Source organism: Oncorhynchus clarkii, chromosome 3 (assembly GCF_045791955.1).
Source record: "Oncorhynchus clarkii lewisi isolate Uvic-CL-2024 chromosome 3, UVic_Ocla_1.0, whole genome shotgun sequence".
Classification (NCBI taxonomy): Eukaryota; Metazoa; Chordata; class Actinopteri; order Salmoniformes; family Salmonidae; genus Oncorhynchus; species Oncorhynchus clarkii.
Genome location: NC_092149.1, coordinates 29,509,821 through 29,524,242, shown reverse-complemented (window position 1 = coordinate 29,524,242; position 14,422 = coordinate 29,509,821). Strand labels below are relative to the sequence as shown.

The following is a 14,422-nucleotide window of genomic DNA, read 5'->3' as shown; positions in this document are numbered from 1 at the left end:
AAACCCAAACCTTATTGATTTTCAAATCTCATTCATCATTCTTCTTAGAAATGACTTCAGATATTCTTTGAAATACTTTTTTAATGATTTATCTTGGTTGTTCTAGACGACTGCGTCTAGAGTAGCAGTTATGTTTCTTAAGAGGAATATGACAGATTATATTCTATTTTATCAGCCAAGACAGAGTAACACACTTTATCTAAATGTTATCAATACCCTATTGAAGTACCAGTACTGTTCCAGCCGTACCAATAATGATGCACTAAGATTCTGTATGTACATTTTGTTATGATATTACCAATGTAATTAACTATTTGAATCTATTGAAATAGCAATATTTTACATATATTTTTGCAATAATAGATTTAAATTGAGCATTAATGAACAGAAGCATTATATGTATGTAGGCCTACATTCAGGCACACAAAGATATTGAGTATGTATACCTTACATGCATATATCATATGATCATACATACAGAACTCATACACTTAAAGGTTTTTTTCAGGTCCCATTCAGTATTAATTGAAACCATATCAACATACATTATACTGAGACTTCTGCATGTACGACCATGGATACTGTAAATCCCTAAATACCATAGATACAGCGTATACAGTACTGTAAAAATAGTTTATAACTTATATATTTGACTTACACATGGCTGTATAGTGTTTGAGACTTGAACAAAAATGTTAATCATGCAGATAGATGGATATTGGTGCAGTTTATCTAAAGTGTTAAGATTTCTATCTCTTATAATTTTGCAATATGTCGTTGGTTTAACTTTTGATCTGCAGTAAATCATAGGAGACAGAATGGTAAATGGTGTCGTTGTTTGCTAAAGTTAGAGCTTTGAGGGAGTCATTTTTTTGAGATACGATGTGGAACAAGAATTGTTCACTATCATAAGATTGCCTCTCTTTTGGCATTGTAGCAAGTATAATGTTGGTAGTTTGTATAGATGTACAGTATAATATTACATCAGTATTACTTTGAAAGTTCTCTGTGCACTGTGCAATAAAGCCATTTGGATTGATATGGCAAATAGCAGGACATAGTGAGGGTTTACTGTTGATGTACATATAATTGACTACATATCATGTGACCTTTGACTCACCCGATCGCCTGCCTTACTTCTCTGTAACAGCCAATTCAGACATCATGACCTGTCCCTGACCTCATATTGACAAATACCCACATTGTTTTGACTGTGTGTAAGACTTGACCTGACAAGCACACTAGTTGAACTTGAAGTAAATAGATATACAGGTTTAGTTTTGGTACATATCACCCATGTGAATCACTGTCTGCCTTCTGTAGAATTCTACTGTATACTCATGTTACATTTCATTGTTTCTTAGATCAGTGTCAATGTTTCTGTCAGTGCATACGTTTGATTCCTTTTCCCTTTGTTATTTTTGTCCAATAAATCCCTGTACATTATTTATGTAATAAAACATCTAACACCAATGTCTGAAACTTCACCTGTGGATTTTCATTTATTCATGTTAAGCATCAATTTAGTTGGAGTATGTTAAGCATAAAGATATTCAGAGACTGCTTTCTCTGCGGAAATGCTACAGCTTGATATGGTGGCATATGACAATTGGTGATATGTTATCCTCTGTCCAAACCAACCACGCATTTTGAAATAGTTTGACTAAAATGTGTGCTAACATTAAAATGTATTTCTGTTTTTAGCTTGTCTTATTGGCTCAGTTTTTGCACCAATCACATTGGCTGTCTGGTCCACACTTTCCCTGTTGCCGCTGCACAATGTCCTATACAGTTCCTTCAGAAAGTATTCATACCCCTTGACTTATTCCACATTTTATTGTGTTACATCCTGAATTCAAAATGGATTAAATAAAAAACCCATCTACACACGTCTCACCCATCTACACACGATACCACATAATGACAAAGTGAAAACATGTTTTACAGAAATATGTAATTTACATAAGTATTCACAACCCTGAGTCAATATGCTGTATGTTAGACTCACCTTTGGCATCGATTACAGCTGTGAGTCTTTGTCTCTAAGAGCTTTGCACACCTGGATTGTACAACATTTGCACATTATTATTTAAAAAATTCAAGCTCTGTCAAGCTGGTTGTTGATTGTTGTTAGACAACCATTTTCAGGTCTTTTCATTCATTTCCAAGCTGATTTAAGTCAAAAATGTAATTAGGCCACTCAGGAACATTCAATGTTGTATTGGTGAGCAACTCCTGTGTATATTTGGCCTTGTGTTTTTGGTTATTGTCCTGCTAAATTTGTCTCCGGTGTCTGTCTGGAAAGCAGACTTAACCAGGTTTTTCTCTAGGATTTTGCCTGTGCTTAGCTCTATATTCAATTTCTTTTATCCTAAAAAAACTCCATAGTCCTTGCCGATGACAAGCATGCCCATAACATGACGCAGCCACCTCTATGCTTGAAAATATGGAAAGTGGTACTCAGTGATGTGTTGTGTTGGATTTGCCCCAAACATAACACATTGTATTCAGGACTTAAAGTAAACATTTTTTACATTTTTTGCAGTTTTATTGTCTGTTGTTGCTCCAGTCTCAGTTTTCGCTTATCACAGCCATTAAACGCTGTAACTGTTTCAAAGTCACCTTTGGCCTCATTGTGAAATCCCTCAGCGATTTCCTTCCTCTCCGGCAAATGAGTTAGGAAGGATGCCTGTATCTTTGTAGTGACTGGATGTATTGATACAGCATCCAAAGTGTAATAATAACTTCACCATGCTCAAAGTGATATTCAATGTCTGCTTTTATATTTGTTTATCTACCAATAGGTGCCCCTATTTGCCACCATGCTCAAAGTGATATTCAATGTCTGCTTTTATATTTGTTTATCTACCAATACGTGCCCCTATTTGCCAGGCATTGAAAAACCTGAATCTGTGTTTGAAATTCACTGCTCGAATGAGGGACCTTACAGATAATTGTATGTGTGGGTACAGAGATGAGGTAATCATTCAAAAATCTTGTTAAACAATATTATGAGTCCATGTAACTTATTATGTGACTTCGTAAGCACAGTGTTACTCCGGAATTTATTTAGGCTTGCCATAACGAAGGGGTTGAATACTTATTGACTCGAGACATTTCAGCTTTTCATTTTAAATTCATTTGTAAACATTTCTAAAAACATAATTCCACTTTGACATTGTGGGGTATTGTGTGTAAGCCAGTGACACATCTCAATGTAATCCATTTTAAATGTGGAAAAAGTCACGGGTGTGAATACTTTTTGAAGGCGCTGTATATAAATGTGTCATTCATTTTGTGCAATTAGCCCTCTCTCAGCATTCTGTTCATCTCAGGAGTTTAACGCTCTGAAGTTCATCCACCTTGTCAGCAATTTCACAGCTTTTCTGTGTGACTTCAAATTAAAACAACCATGTCGTTCAGGCGGAAAGTAGATGTGATAAGATTGAAAGATAATGAAATATATAATAAGCAAAGCAGAAGAATTTCATTACCTCAGAAATACCGACCAGGTAGGAGTTAGGATGTCATATGTACTCTTGTTCATTGAATCTCCATCACCAAACATCTGATCACCATCTTGGATTTGACTTCATGGTTGCAGTGACTTTTAATTGATCCTTCACCTTTTGTGTCTGTTGAAGAAAATATCAGAACCATTGCCTTGAATGATGCAGATTTTGAAATTCCAAAGGCAAGTAATTAATGATCCATGTTCCCCTCTCTGGAAAATAATTCTGTTATGCTGAGTAATCGTGTCAAAAGGTGAATTTGCAAGGCAAGAAAAATATCCTATGGAGACTGTAGTAATAAGCTTCCAAATATCCCTGCAAGATGACTCTTTGAAATGGTTATAACAAGGATTTGGAATCTCTATCATGTTGCGTCAGTTCAACTATTCCATGAGGATGAACTATTCATTAAACCCCCTTCAGAACACGATGACCGGCAAAACACCACAATCTAGACATCATTAGGCATGATTAAATTGGAAAACACCCTGAATTGAACAGACACATCATGCTGAATCTCTTGGGAAACATGGAAATATGCACCTCAACTGCCTCAAAAATGCTTCCTCGTATTACTGAAGCAGTGTATGTTAAACAGCTACAGCATTGGTTGAATAGATTATAATTTGGCTACCAGAGGTTATAACAACGCTACTATAAACCAGGTAATGGGTATAATTGACAAATCAACGTTTGTCAGGGTAATGACAGGTGCAGCTTGCACCTGGACAGTCTTTATAAGCCTTACGCATTGCACTTAGCTACTTAGTGTCTACTTAACTCACAATTCTCTCAACTGTTTGAACTCTCTCTCTCTCTCTCTCTCTCTCTTAGACTTATGGCTGTGGAGGATGAGATAAGGGGAGGAGCCATCATTGAGCCGCCAAAAGCTAACGTTAGGGTCTTCGCCGATCAGGTCTGTGATTTTCTTCTTCCGGTCGCCATGTCTGTAGGATGGCCTCTGTCTATCTCTCTATCCTCCTCAATGTTGTTTTCATCTCTTTGTTGATTTGTCCCTTTTATTTTGTCTAGACAAGTCCTTGGGTTTGGGTGAGACTGTCATTTGTCTGTCAATCCATTTAGGTGCTTTGAAGGTCAAAGAACGTCTGTTTACATCTCGTGTCTGTCTCTCAATCAGTCTGTTTATATTACGTCTGACCACATCCAGGTTGTAATCAAATCAACGTCTGTGATAACTGTACATCTCAGACACGTCTTAAAACTTTGTGTGAACTATATGTATTAAGTCAAGTTGTATTACCAGTCAAACAACAAATGCAAGACATAATACACGACTATTGAACAGTTTTGGTCCTGAGGATGAGTTAATTTGTCAGGCCGACAACATCTCCAGCAACCACACTCAATGTCTCACGGTCCATGCTTTTAGCCAGCCACTCATCATCTCCTGTCAAACCGGGCAGGCTCACCCTCAAGCCTGAGTCATGCTGCAAAGACATACCAGCTTTCAGTGTGTGTGTGTGTGTGTATGTGTCTGTGTGTGTGTGAAAGAGAGATCGTGTGTCAAACCCCAATGTCTCTTGCAAATTACATCACATATGTATGCTCAAGCTTCTTCCATTCCTTTAAATCAAATCCCTGTTCCACCAGAAGATGAGTCCCACCCAACCGCTTCCCCAATCCAAACTCCTTCATCCCAACTATTCACACTGAGCATGTCAACGTCAAGTTGTATTACCAGTCTAACACAAATGCAAGACAGACATAATGCACAACTATTGAACAGTTTTGGTCCTGAGGATGAGTTAATTTTGTCAGGCCGACAACGTTTCCAACATCCCACACTCAATGTCTCTCGGTCCATGCTTTTAGCCAGCCACACATCATCTCCTGTCAAACCGGTCAAGCCCACCCTCAATCATGAGTCATGCTGCAAAGACATGCCAGATTTTTCTCTGTGTGTGTGTGTGTGTGTGTGTGTGTGTGTGTGTGTGTGTGTGTGTGTGTGTGTGTGTGTGTGTGTGTGTGTGTGTGTGTGTGTGTGTGTGTGTGTGTGTGTGTGTGTGTGTGTGTGTGTGTGTAAAAGAGCGAGAGAGAGTGAGTATGTGTCAAACCACAATGTCTCTTGCAAACAACATGACACATGTACGCTCAAGCTTCGCTGAATCCCACCCAGCCACTTCCCCAATCCAAACTTCTTTATCCTATATCTGAATCAAATCAGACTCAAAAGAGGCAACAGATATAATACATTTTCTGACATCCAGAGATAAAAACAAAAGCAGAAGGTTTGAGCGGTGTGAACAGACAGGGCTCCCACTATGTCCCAGATAAGAATACAGCTGAATGCAGCACCCCTGCAAGGCTTTAAACGGTAAAGGCTTCAGCCATGCTTCCTCGAGTGAGCAGTGATCCAATGCGTCTCTCCTGTTATTTCTCCATTCAGTACACAGCTACCCCCAGAGAGGGAGAGGAAGGGCGGGAGGGAGAGGAAGAGAGGGAGAGATTAGCCAGAAAGGCATAGAAACTGTGGTTGAAAGGGGGTAAAGCCGTCCAGCGATGCGTGGCGCTGTGTTCAGTTGCCAGACAAGTAGCAGACCAAAGAGTTTTTGCGCTCGCGCTGGTTACACTCAGTCGACCGTGGCCAGCCTGTGGTTGACATGTAGTTGCGGGGAGTGTCATGGTAGACTTGGCCTACAGCCTCACACAGCGTTGCTGTCGGAATCTATTTGTCCTTTCTGAGGGCTGAGAGATACAGTTGGATTAGCTCTTCTCAAGAGGTCGTAGTAGCGTTCAAGGCTGGGCATCCATCTTGACATTGGTTTTGTTTCCAAGCTGGAAGAGGGAGATTTGCTATCTAACATGAAGCTGTTTGGGTCTCTTCCGAGACACAGTATCACAAATCACAGCAGTCCAACATGGATCTTCTGGTACCATTTATTATTTCCATGTCATGCTTCCACCCAAGTTTTCTCTTTTCTCATGCTAATTGTCCATTGTCATGCAACCAGGCAAACCTTTCTGTGTATCTCCATTGTTCTGAAGGCTATAGTCAAGAAGATTATTAAAGGAAACCGTAAATTGTTGTGGACCATTACATTCCCATCATGGCTATGCCCAAGCAGAGCATGTTGGCATGTGTTAATGATTGCGTTTCCAATATCTGTCAGTATTTGCAGTGAGGTGGCTATCATACAATCACTTGTCCATCACCATGGCAGCAACAGGCGTTTAATGCTAGGTGTCTAGGTGGGGGTGTCGGTGACTCATAGGGTTCACGTCATCTTTATTGTCCCAACAGTGGGCAGTTCACTCAGCTTTCAGTTTTTTACGTGCAATTTGTGGATACAACTTCCAAGAGCATTATGTTGAGAATACCTCCACCCCATCTCTAGTAGATATCTGGTTTTAATGGGATTTCATTGTCAAACTTGATTAAATGAGTTAATTTAGCTTCTAATGTTTGTAATTTCCACTTTAAAATGTTTGACTTGATTTGCCCTAATGAAAAATGTATCAACCCCTACAAACATATCCATTAATTATTATCCACATTCCTGTTGGTGCAGGATTATTTTCCTGCTGTGGGAAACTGGTCCAATTAAGATATTACACCTGTAGGCAGCAACTAGTGGTAGCACTCTTGAAAGTACAGTAGATCAACCTGTCCTTGTAATGACTCGTAACAAATAAATCATCATTTGGATGTTGTACTCCACATATCCTTTCCAACTTAATGTTGTATGTTTCATGCATCATTGTGAGTATAATGCATGTCTCACTTTACATGGTTATCTCTATCACATCAGTTATCTACTGTCTCTATAACCTTGTATGTGTTATGTGTCATTCAACATTTTTTATGTGTATGCATAATTATACTGTTTAACTCTGTTTTTTAATACTATTTATTCCTTGTTGCAGTAATAGTTGTGTTTATTACTTTTGCCAATGATTACTGCATGTTTAGCAGTAGCATGACCTTTCGCCTCAACTTCTAACCCCTCAGCTTCAGAAGAGATCAGAGATACAATTTTTCTTAAGACTTTTCAGTCTTTGGATCAATGAATGACATTTAGCTTGATTTAAAATGCAGCTATCTTTATTGCTAAACCAACTCAGTGGCCTTGTTGTTAGAGTGTCCGCCCTGTGATTGGAATGTTGGGAGTTCGATCCTCGGCCAAAGACTAAAAACGGGACCCAATGTGTCTCTGCTTGGCTCAGCATTAAGGAGATAGGTTGGGGGATATGCCCCTGCGATTGAGTAGCATCCTGTCCGGAGGGTGTACTTGTACATCATGCTGCCTCACGTTCTGGCTTGCACAAGATGGCTACTTACCATCTTCACTGCTGCATGTGTGTATCAACAGCCTTGGTTTTCTTCCTCAGCATGCAGACTTGGTTGACATGTTGGGCCCTCTTGTGCTTTCAGGCTGCTGGGTTTGTGTTGGCGCGAATGTGGTGTGTGTTCCTTTGTGTTTGTGTGTGTCCTGTTGGCGTTGAGTATCCCTAATGCTCCTCGACACCCAACTTCTACCGTTTAGTTTCTTCAGTGCACACATGCCTAGCCTCTCCTTTTCTCTATCGTTCCTCTCCTCTTCTCCTGTGTTGATGAGATACGGTGATTTCTCTTAGGGGAGGCGCCAATCCATCCTAGTGCAGCCCCGTCTCGCGCCCGTCCCACCCCGAGTACAAAGGTAATAAACCAACCAGCATACACTTCAGTGGTACTGCCTCTCTCCATCCATACATTCTGCCTCTTCACTTTGATTCCTCCACTGTACTGTATGTGCGTCACTGTCCGTATGCAGCACCAACAGAAGCACTAATTGATTTACACAGACATGTCTTATACAGAAAATCACACGTCTTATAAACGGCAATATTCTTTCTTTACCTATTGTTCACATTATTTTGGTTATTTTGATTTTGTCAACAGCAATTTGAATAATGTCGAGCTTTGCTGTAAAATAAAATCAATAAATGCTGGAGCAGAAATATCAACCCAGATTCTGGGGTAGACATAACATAGTAAACAAAAATCTGGGACACTCAAATTAGTATGATCGTTACGTATGGTATGCACTAATATGTCCATCATTCATTTCGTATGATATTTTACAATTCATAAAATATGCTACAAATTTGCAATACGTATGATATGTTAAGAATTCCAATTTGTTGTGGCTAATGTTAAGAAGGTGGCTAGATGGTTAAAGCTAACGTTAGCTAGGTGGCTATGTTAGCTAGGCTAGGGGTTAGGGGTTAAGGTTAAGGTCAGGAGTTGAAAGGGCTAGGGGAAGGGTTAGCTAACAAGTAGTTGCAAAGTAGCTATACGCTCAACCATCCACCCCGACTAACTACAATCCTTTAATTTTTGCCTTAAGTAACCTTCGGCCTGATGTAACCAAACATAACATATCATGCTAATTTGAGTGTACTGGATTTTCGTTTACTTTTACATCTAGTCTGAGGCCAGGCTGGACAGTGCCTTTGGAAAGTATTCAGACCCCTTGACCTTTTCCACATTGTGTTACGTTACAGCCTTAATTTAAATTATTTATTTTTAAAATCCTCAGCAATCTGCACACAATACCCCATAATGACAAAGCCAAAACAGGTTTTTAGAAATTTGTGCAAATGTATAAAACATTAAAAACATTAACTTACAGTATTTACATACAAGTATTCAGACCTTTTGCTATGAGACTCGAAATTGAGCTCAGGTGCATCCTGTTTCCATTGATCATCCTTGAGATGTTTCTACAACTTGATCGGAGTCCACCTGTGGTAAATTCAATTGATTGGACATCATTTGGAAAGGCACACACCTGTCTATATAAGGTCCACCAGTTGACAGTGCATGTCAGAGCAAAAACCAAGCCTTGAGGTCAAAGGAGTTGTCTGTAGAGCTCCGAGACAGAATTGTGTCGAGGCACAGATCTGGGGAAGAGTACCAAAACATTTCTGCAGTATTGAAGGTCCCCAAGAACACAGTGGCCTCCATCATTCTTAAATTGAAGAAGTTTGGACCCACCAAGACTCTTCATAGAGCTGGCCGCTCAGGGAGGTGACCAAGAACCGATGGCCACTCTGACAGAGCTCTAGAGTTCCTCTGTGGAGATGGGAAAACCTTCCAGAAGGACAACCATCTCTGCAGCATTCCACCAATCAGACCTTCATGGTTGAGTGGCCAGACGGAAGCCCCTCCTCAGTAAAAGGCACATGACAGCCTGCTTGGAGTTTGCCAAAAGGCAACAAAAGGACTCTCAGAACATGAGAAACAAGATTGTCTGGTCTGATGAAACCAAGATTGAACTCTTTGGCTTGAATGCAAAGCGTCACATCTGGAGGAAACCTGGCACCATCCCTATGGTGAAGCATGGTGGTAGCATCATGCTCTGGGGATGTTTTTCAGAGGCAGGGACTGGGAGACTAGTCAAAATCGAGGCAAAGATGAACGGAGCAAAGTACAGAGAGATCCTTGATGAAAACCTGCTCCAGAGCGTTCAGGACCTCAGACTGGGACAAAAGTTAACCTTCCAACAGGACAACGACCCTAAGCACACAGCCAAGACAACGCAAGAGTGGCTTCGGGACAAGTCTCTGAATGTCCTTGAGTGGCCCAGCCAGAACCCGGACGTAAACCCGATCGAACATCTCTGGAGAGACCTGAAAATAGCTGTAATGCAACGCTCCCCATCCAACCTGCCAGAGCTTGAGATGATCTGCAGAGAAGAATGGGAGAAACTCCCTAAATACAGGTGTGCCAAGCTTGTAGCATCATACCCAAGAAGACTCGAGGCTGTAATCTGAATACTTATAAAAATGTGATATTCCATATATATATTTTTTTTAATAAACTAAAAACCTGTTTTTGCTTCGTCATTATGGTGTATTGAGTGTAGATTTATGGGGGGGGGGGGGGGGGGGGGGGGGGGGACGATTTAATCAATTTTAGAATAAGTCTGCAACATAACAACATCTTGAAAAAGTCAAGTGGTTTGAATACTTTCCAAAGGCACTGTACAGTGTAGCACTATATATTGGACATTTGGATTTATGTATTGTACAGATTTAAAATACACATACTATATACATTAATGTATGTTACTCTTACACCACTCAGACAAATATGCCAACATTATTTGCACAAATTCAGTCATATACGGAGACTTCCTAAAGGTGTAACTTTTTGCATTAGGTAAATTGCTTACCCTCTGGATTCAAACCATAAAACTCCAGCATCAATGGTAGAATTCCTGACCGAAATGCATCAAACTGTTCAGCTGTTTAATTCAATGCTCCACTATTATCAAATGTTGGCATTTGCAAAACCTTGCAACTCCTTCATCCTTGTTCATCCCTCCACTACTTTTTTATTTCAATTTCCCTGTGTTGTTTTGGGATGATACACAAACTGTTTGATCAGAATATATATATGTTTTTTTACATTTATTTAACTAGGCAAGTCAGTTAAGAACAAATTCTTATTTTCAATGACGGCCTAGGAACAGTGGGTAACAGCCTGTTCAGGGGCAGAACGACAGATTTGTACCTTGTCAGCTCAAGGATTTGAACTTGCAACTTTCCGGTTACTAGTCCAACGCTCTAACCACTAGGCTACCCTGCCTTGCTGGTAGTAATATATATTTAGGTCTAGATTCAATCAGATTGACAGCCAAATAGCTGTTGTTTAGCGGTGTCGGAGGTGGAACTGCATTAGAGTTGTCAAATCCACAAGTAGCAACGAAACCACACTCAACGTAATCCGACGAATCCCATGCAGCCGCATTAGAGGTTTATGCAGCCGCGTTACCAATCAAACACTCAAATTAGATTGATAGGCTATTCATCTCTATACATTACATTACTCTATACATTATTTCTAACATCGATAGAGCCTACAATTTCTAGCGCCGTTTTGAACTTCTAATGCGGTAGGGATGACAAGTAAGGGAGTGGTTTGTGACGGACAAAAGTATCCACTCACCGATAGGTCAGCTCGCGGTAGGGATTATAAAACATTTGCTATGCAGATGTTGGCCAACGCTGGTTAACGATGGTTAATGATCGATCTGATTGAATTCAGGCCTTAGTTAGTTCCAGTTATGACAAAAAGCTTGACAATTCAGATACTCTATTAGGTACACGTACAAACACTGATGGCTCTGCTGCAGTAATACATATATATAGCTCTATTCCAAGAACCAATATCAACAAGGTAACTGACTACATCCATATACAACAATAACCCTGCTCAAATCAACACAATCTCACCTACACACACTGCACGTGTCTCACAGAGGAACACGTTACAGTGGGTCATCAACATATCCATTCAATTCGACTCATCTCCCCTCCCACCACTCCCCCAAATAAATGACGGGAATTATGGGAAATCTCCGTATCTGACACAATCCTTTCCTGAAAATAAACAACTGGTGTGCGTATATGTCAATGTGTGTGTTTCTTGGAGAGTGTGTTTATATATTCCTGTGTGTATGTGTCCTGTATGTATATGGCACCTGAGCTCATAAGTTGATCCGATGTTCATGTATTGTCATTGTGAGTTTGATCAAGTGTGTCGCCAGTACTGTATTGTTGTTCTTTTTGCTCTGGGTCATACTTGGAGAGTTGTCTAGTGTCCTTTACATGTATGTCAGTCATCTACTGCTGTTATGGAATATTTGGTTGGTTTGTACGTCTAATTTCCACAATGATATGCCTAGTTTGAAACAGCAATTTATTAATAATTTCCTATTCATGTTGCTGGGTAAGAACATTTGAGAATTGCTACCAAAGCATACTAACAATGCACTTAACATTGCACAATTCATCCACTATGTGTCGTTTTTGTCTACAATCTCCTAACTTTTATTAGTTGCAGCTTTTGTACAAACATAAACACCAAGTTGTTCAAGTAAGCAAACTCTGCACATATGGATCATTAACAGTGAGTGATGCACGTTTGTTAAGTTGACTGGATCGCTGTTTCTTTTATTAGCATAGGTTGGCTACCTAGCAGCTAGCTAACTTTCTTATCATAACATATTCACACAATTTCCCAGTTGTATTGGCAGGTCTGGCTAAACTTGGATAAATAATGTGAAAGGGTTTGTAGTCATTTTTGTAGAACTGGTTTGAAAGTAATCCAGCACTGGTAGAGAAATACCACTTGTTCCCCTTGTTTCCATAACACATTTCCTGTTACTGTTGCTAGCACCAAGTAGGGAATGGGATTAGCATGTATGCTAACGGTAATATCTGTTGAAATTGGTTATCGCCGTGGGCTTTACAAGGTTCTGAGTGAGAAGAGAAAAGGTCTGCCAGTTCAATTACACTTTTTGGAGGACATTTTTTGTTCTCTTTCTAGAAATGGAAACACCTGCTACACACAATGGATACACCCACCCTGATTTTGAATGCTAATTAGTTTTGAAAACAAATGGCCTTTTTCCGACTAATTTCTGTACTGGATGCAGATCATAAAACCCTCTTGAAATACCTTTTTTTCTGACTTTCACTTCTCCAGTGCTTCGTTCACATCTTAAGACTTCATAATCCTTGGTACATTCATATGAATGGTCTTTAGTCCTTAGTGTTCAATGAAGTTATTACACATTTGAGAAAATGTCAATTCAATTTGTTTAGAAATCTTTTAAATGATTCCACATTGCTGTTTTTACTTGGATACGTTTGACACCATTTCCTCAATCTAACACAACCTCCATCAGTGCCAATAACCCAGATATTTTCTTTCCTACTGCTCCAAAACAGACTGCATTGAACAGGACTGGACATGATGACTTGCATTCAGAGCTTGATTTAATTAAGAACTGAAATCAATCTGGTATTTGCAATGACGTTATTCTGCGCCAATGTAGGTAAGGATAGGTAGCAAAACCAAACGTTTGACTTATTCGCTTATTACAAATCCCAACCCAGTGCTTTACAGATTTGGTAAATGAATGAGCATCCATTGATAATTGGTCAATGGGTATGGCTTAGAAATTCTGATTGGTGGGTTAGACACAGTTGAGATTTTATTCAAGAGCTCTTGAATACTAGCTTCTTATTCGAGCTTTGTAGATCAGTATTTAGTCATTATGTTCTCCAATTCACATCTAAAGTTCTAAGAAGTACAGTAACCCATCTGCATGTTAGACTATTATAATAATGCAATACTATAATATTATCATCTATAATGTTTTATCTTAAAGTACTTATTACTATTTAAAGGTTAAAGTACTTATAAGGTTCAACGACGTGTGGGAATCAACCACACACTTGACAAGGGAACTAAGGTGCATGTAAAAACAATATTGAATTTCTTCACATTTATTGTGGTCTTAGCTAAGCTTTCGGTGAAGGCTTTTTATTCTTTATTTCTTTCTTTCTTTCTGTGAAAGTTTTGCTCTGACAAAGGTCAATTGACTGAAAGCTTAGCAAAAACCATGCTAAACATGAAATGTGCATGGATTTTAATGTGTGTAAGATTAATTAAGATGACACAATTGTATCAAGTTACAGAGTCATAAATATTTGTGTCACCATGGTTTTCAAGCCTTCACTGCAGTATATTTAAGCAATAAGGCACGAGAGGGTATGGCATAAGGCCAATATACCACGGCTAAGGGCTTTTCTTAGCATGACGCAATGCGGAGTGCCTGGATACAGCCATTAGCCGTGGTATATTGGCCTTACACCACAAACCCCCGAGGTGCCTTATTGCTATTATAAACTGGTTACCAATGTAATTGTATACGGTCTGATATGGCACGGTTGTCAGCCAATCAGCATTCAGGGCTCGAACCACCCAGTTTATAATACAAATTAGAATGTATAGAAATTCCTTGAAATTAATCTCATTGGCTAAGATTGACACAACTCTCATTCTTCTTGACTGCTCGGACTCCTTTTGACACCCGTCCCTGACTAGTACCCCC

The 14,422-nt window shown here is 39.5% G+C and overlaps 1 protein-coding gene across 1 annotated transcript in view; it reads left to right on the top strand.

Annotated features, from left to right (window-relative positions):
- The window catches only part of LOC139392655 (ras/Rap GTPase-activating protein SynGAP-like), a 91,166-nt gene that overhangs the window by 74,200 nt on the left and 2,544 nt on the right, over positions 1-14,422 (top strand). The window contains exon 19 of the mRNA XM_071140799.1: positions 4,347-4,428. Coding sequence (XP_070996900.1) covers positions 4,347-4,428 — 82 coding nt within the window. The remainder of the gene's footprint in view (positions 1-4,346; positions 4,429-14,422) is intronic.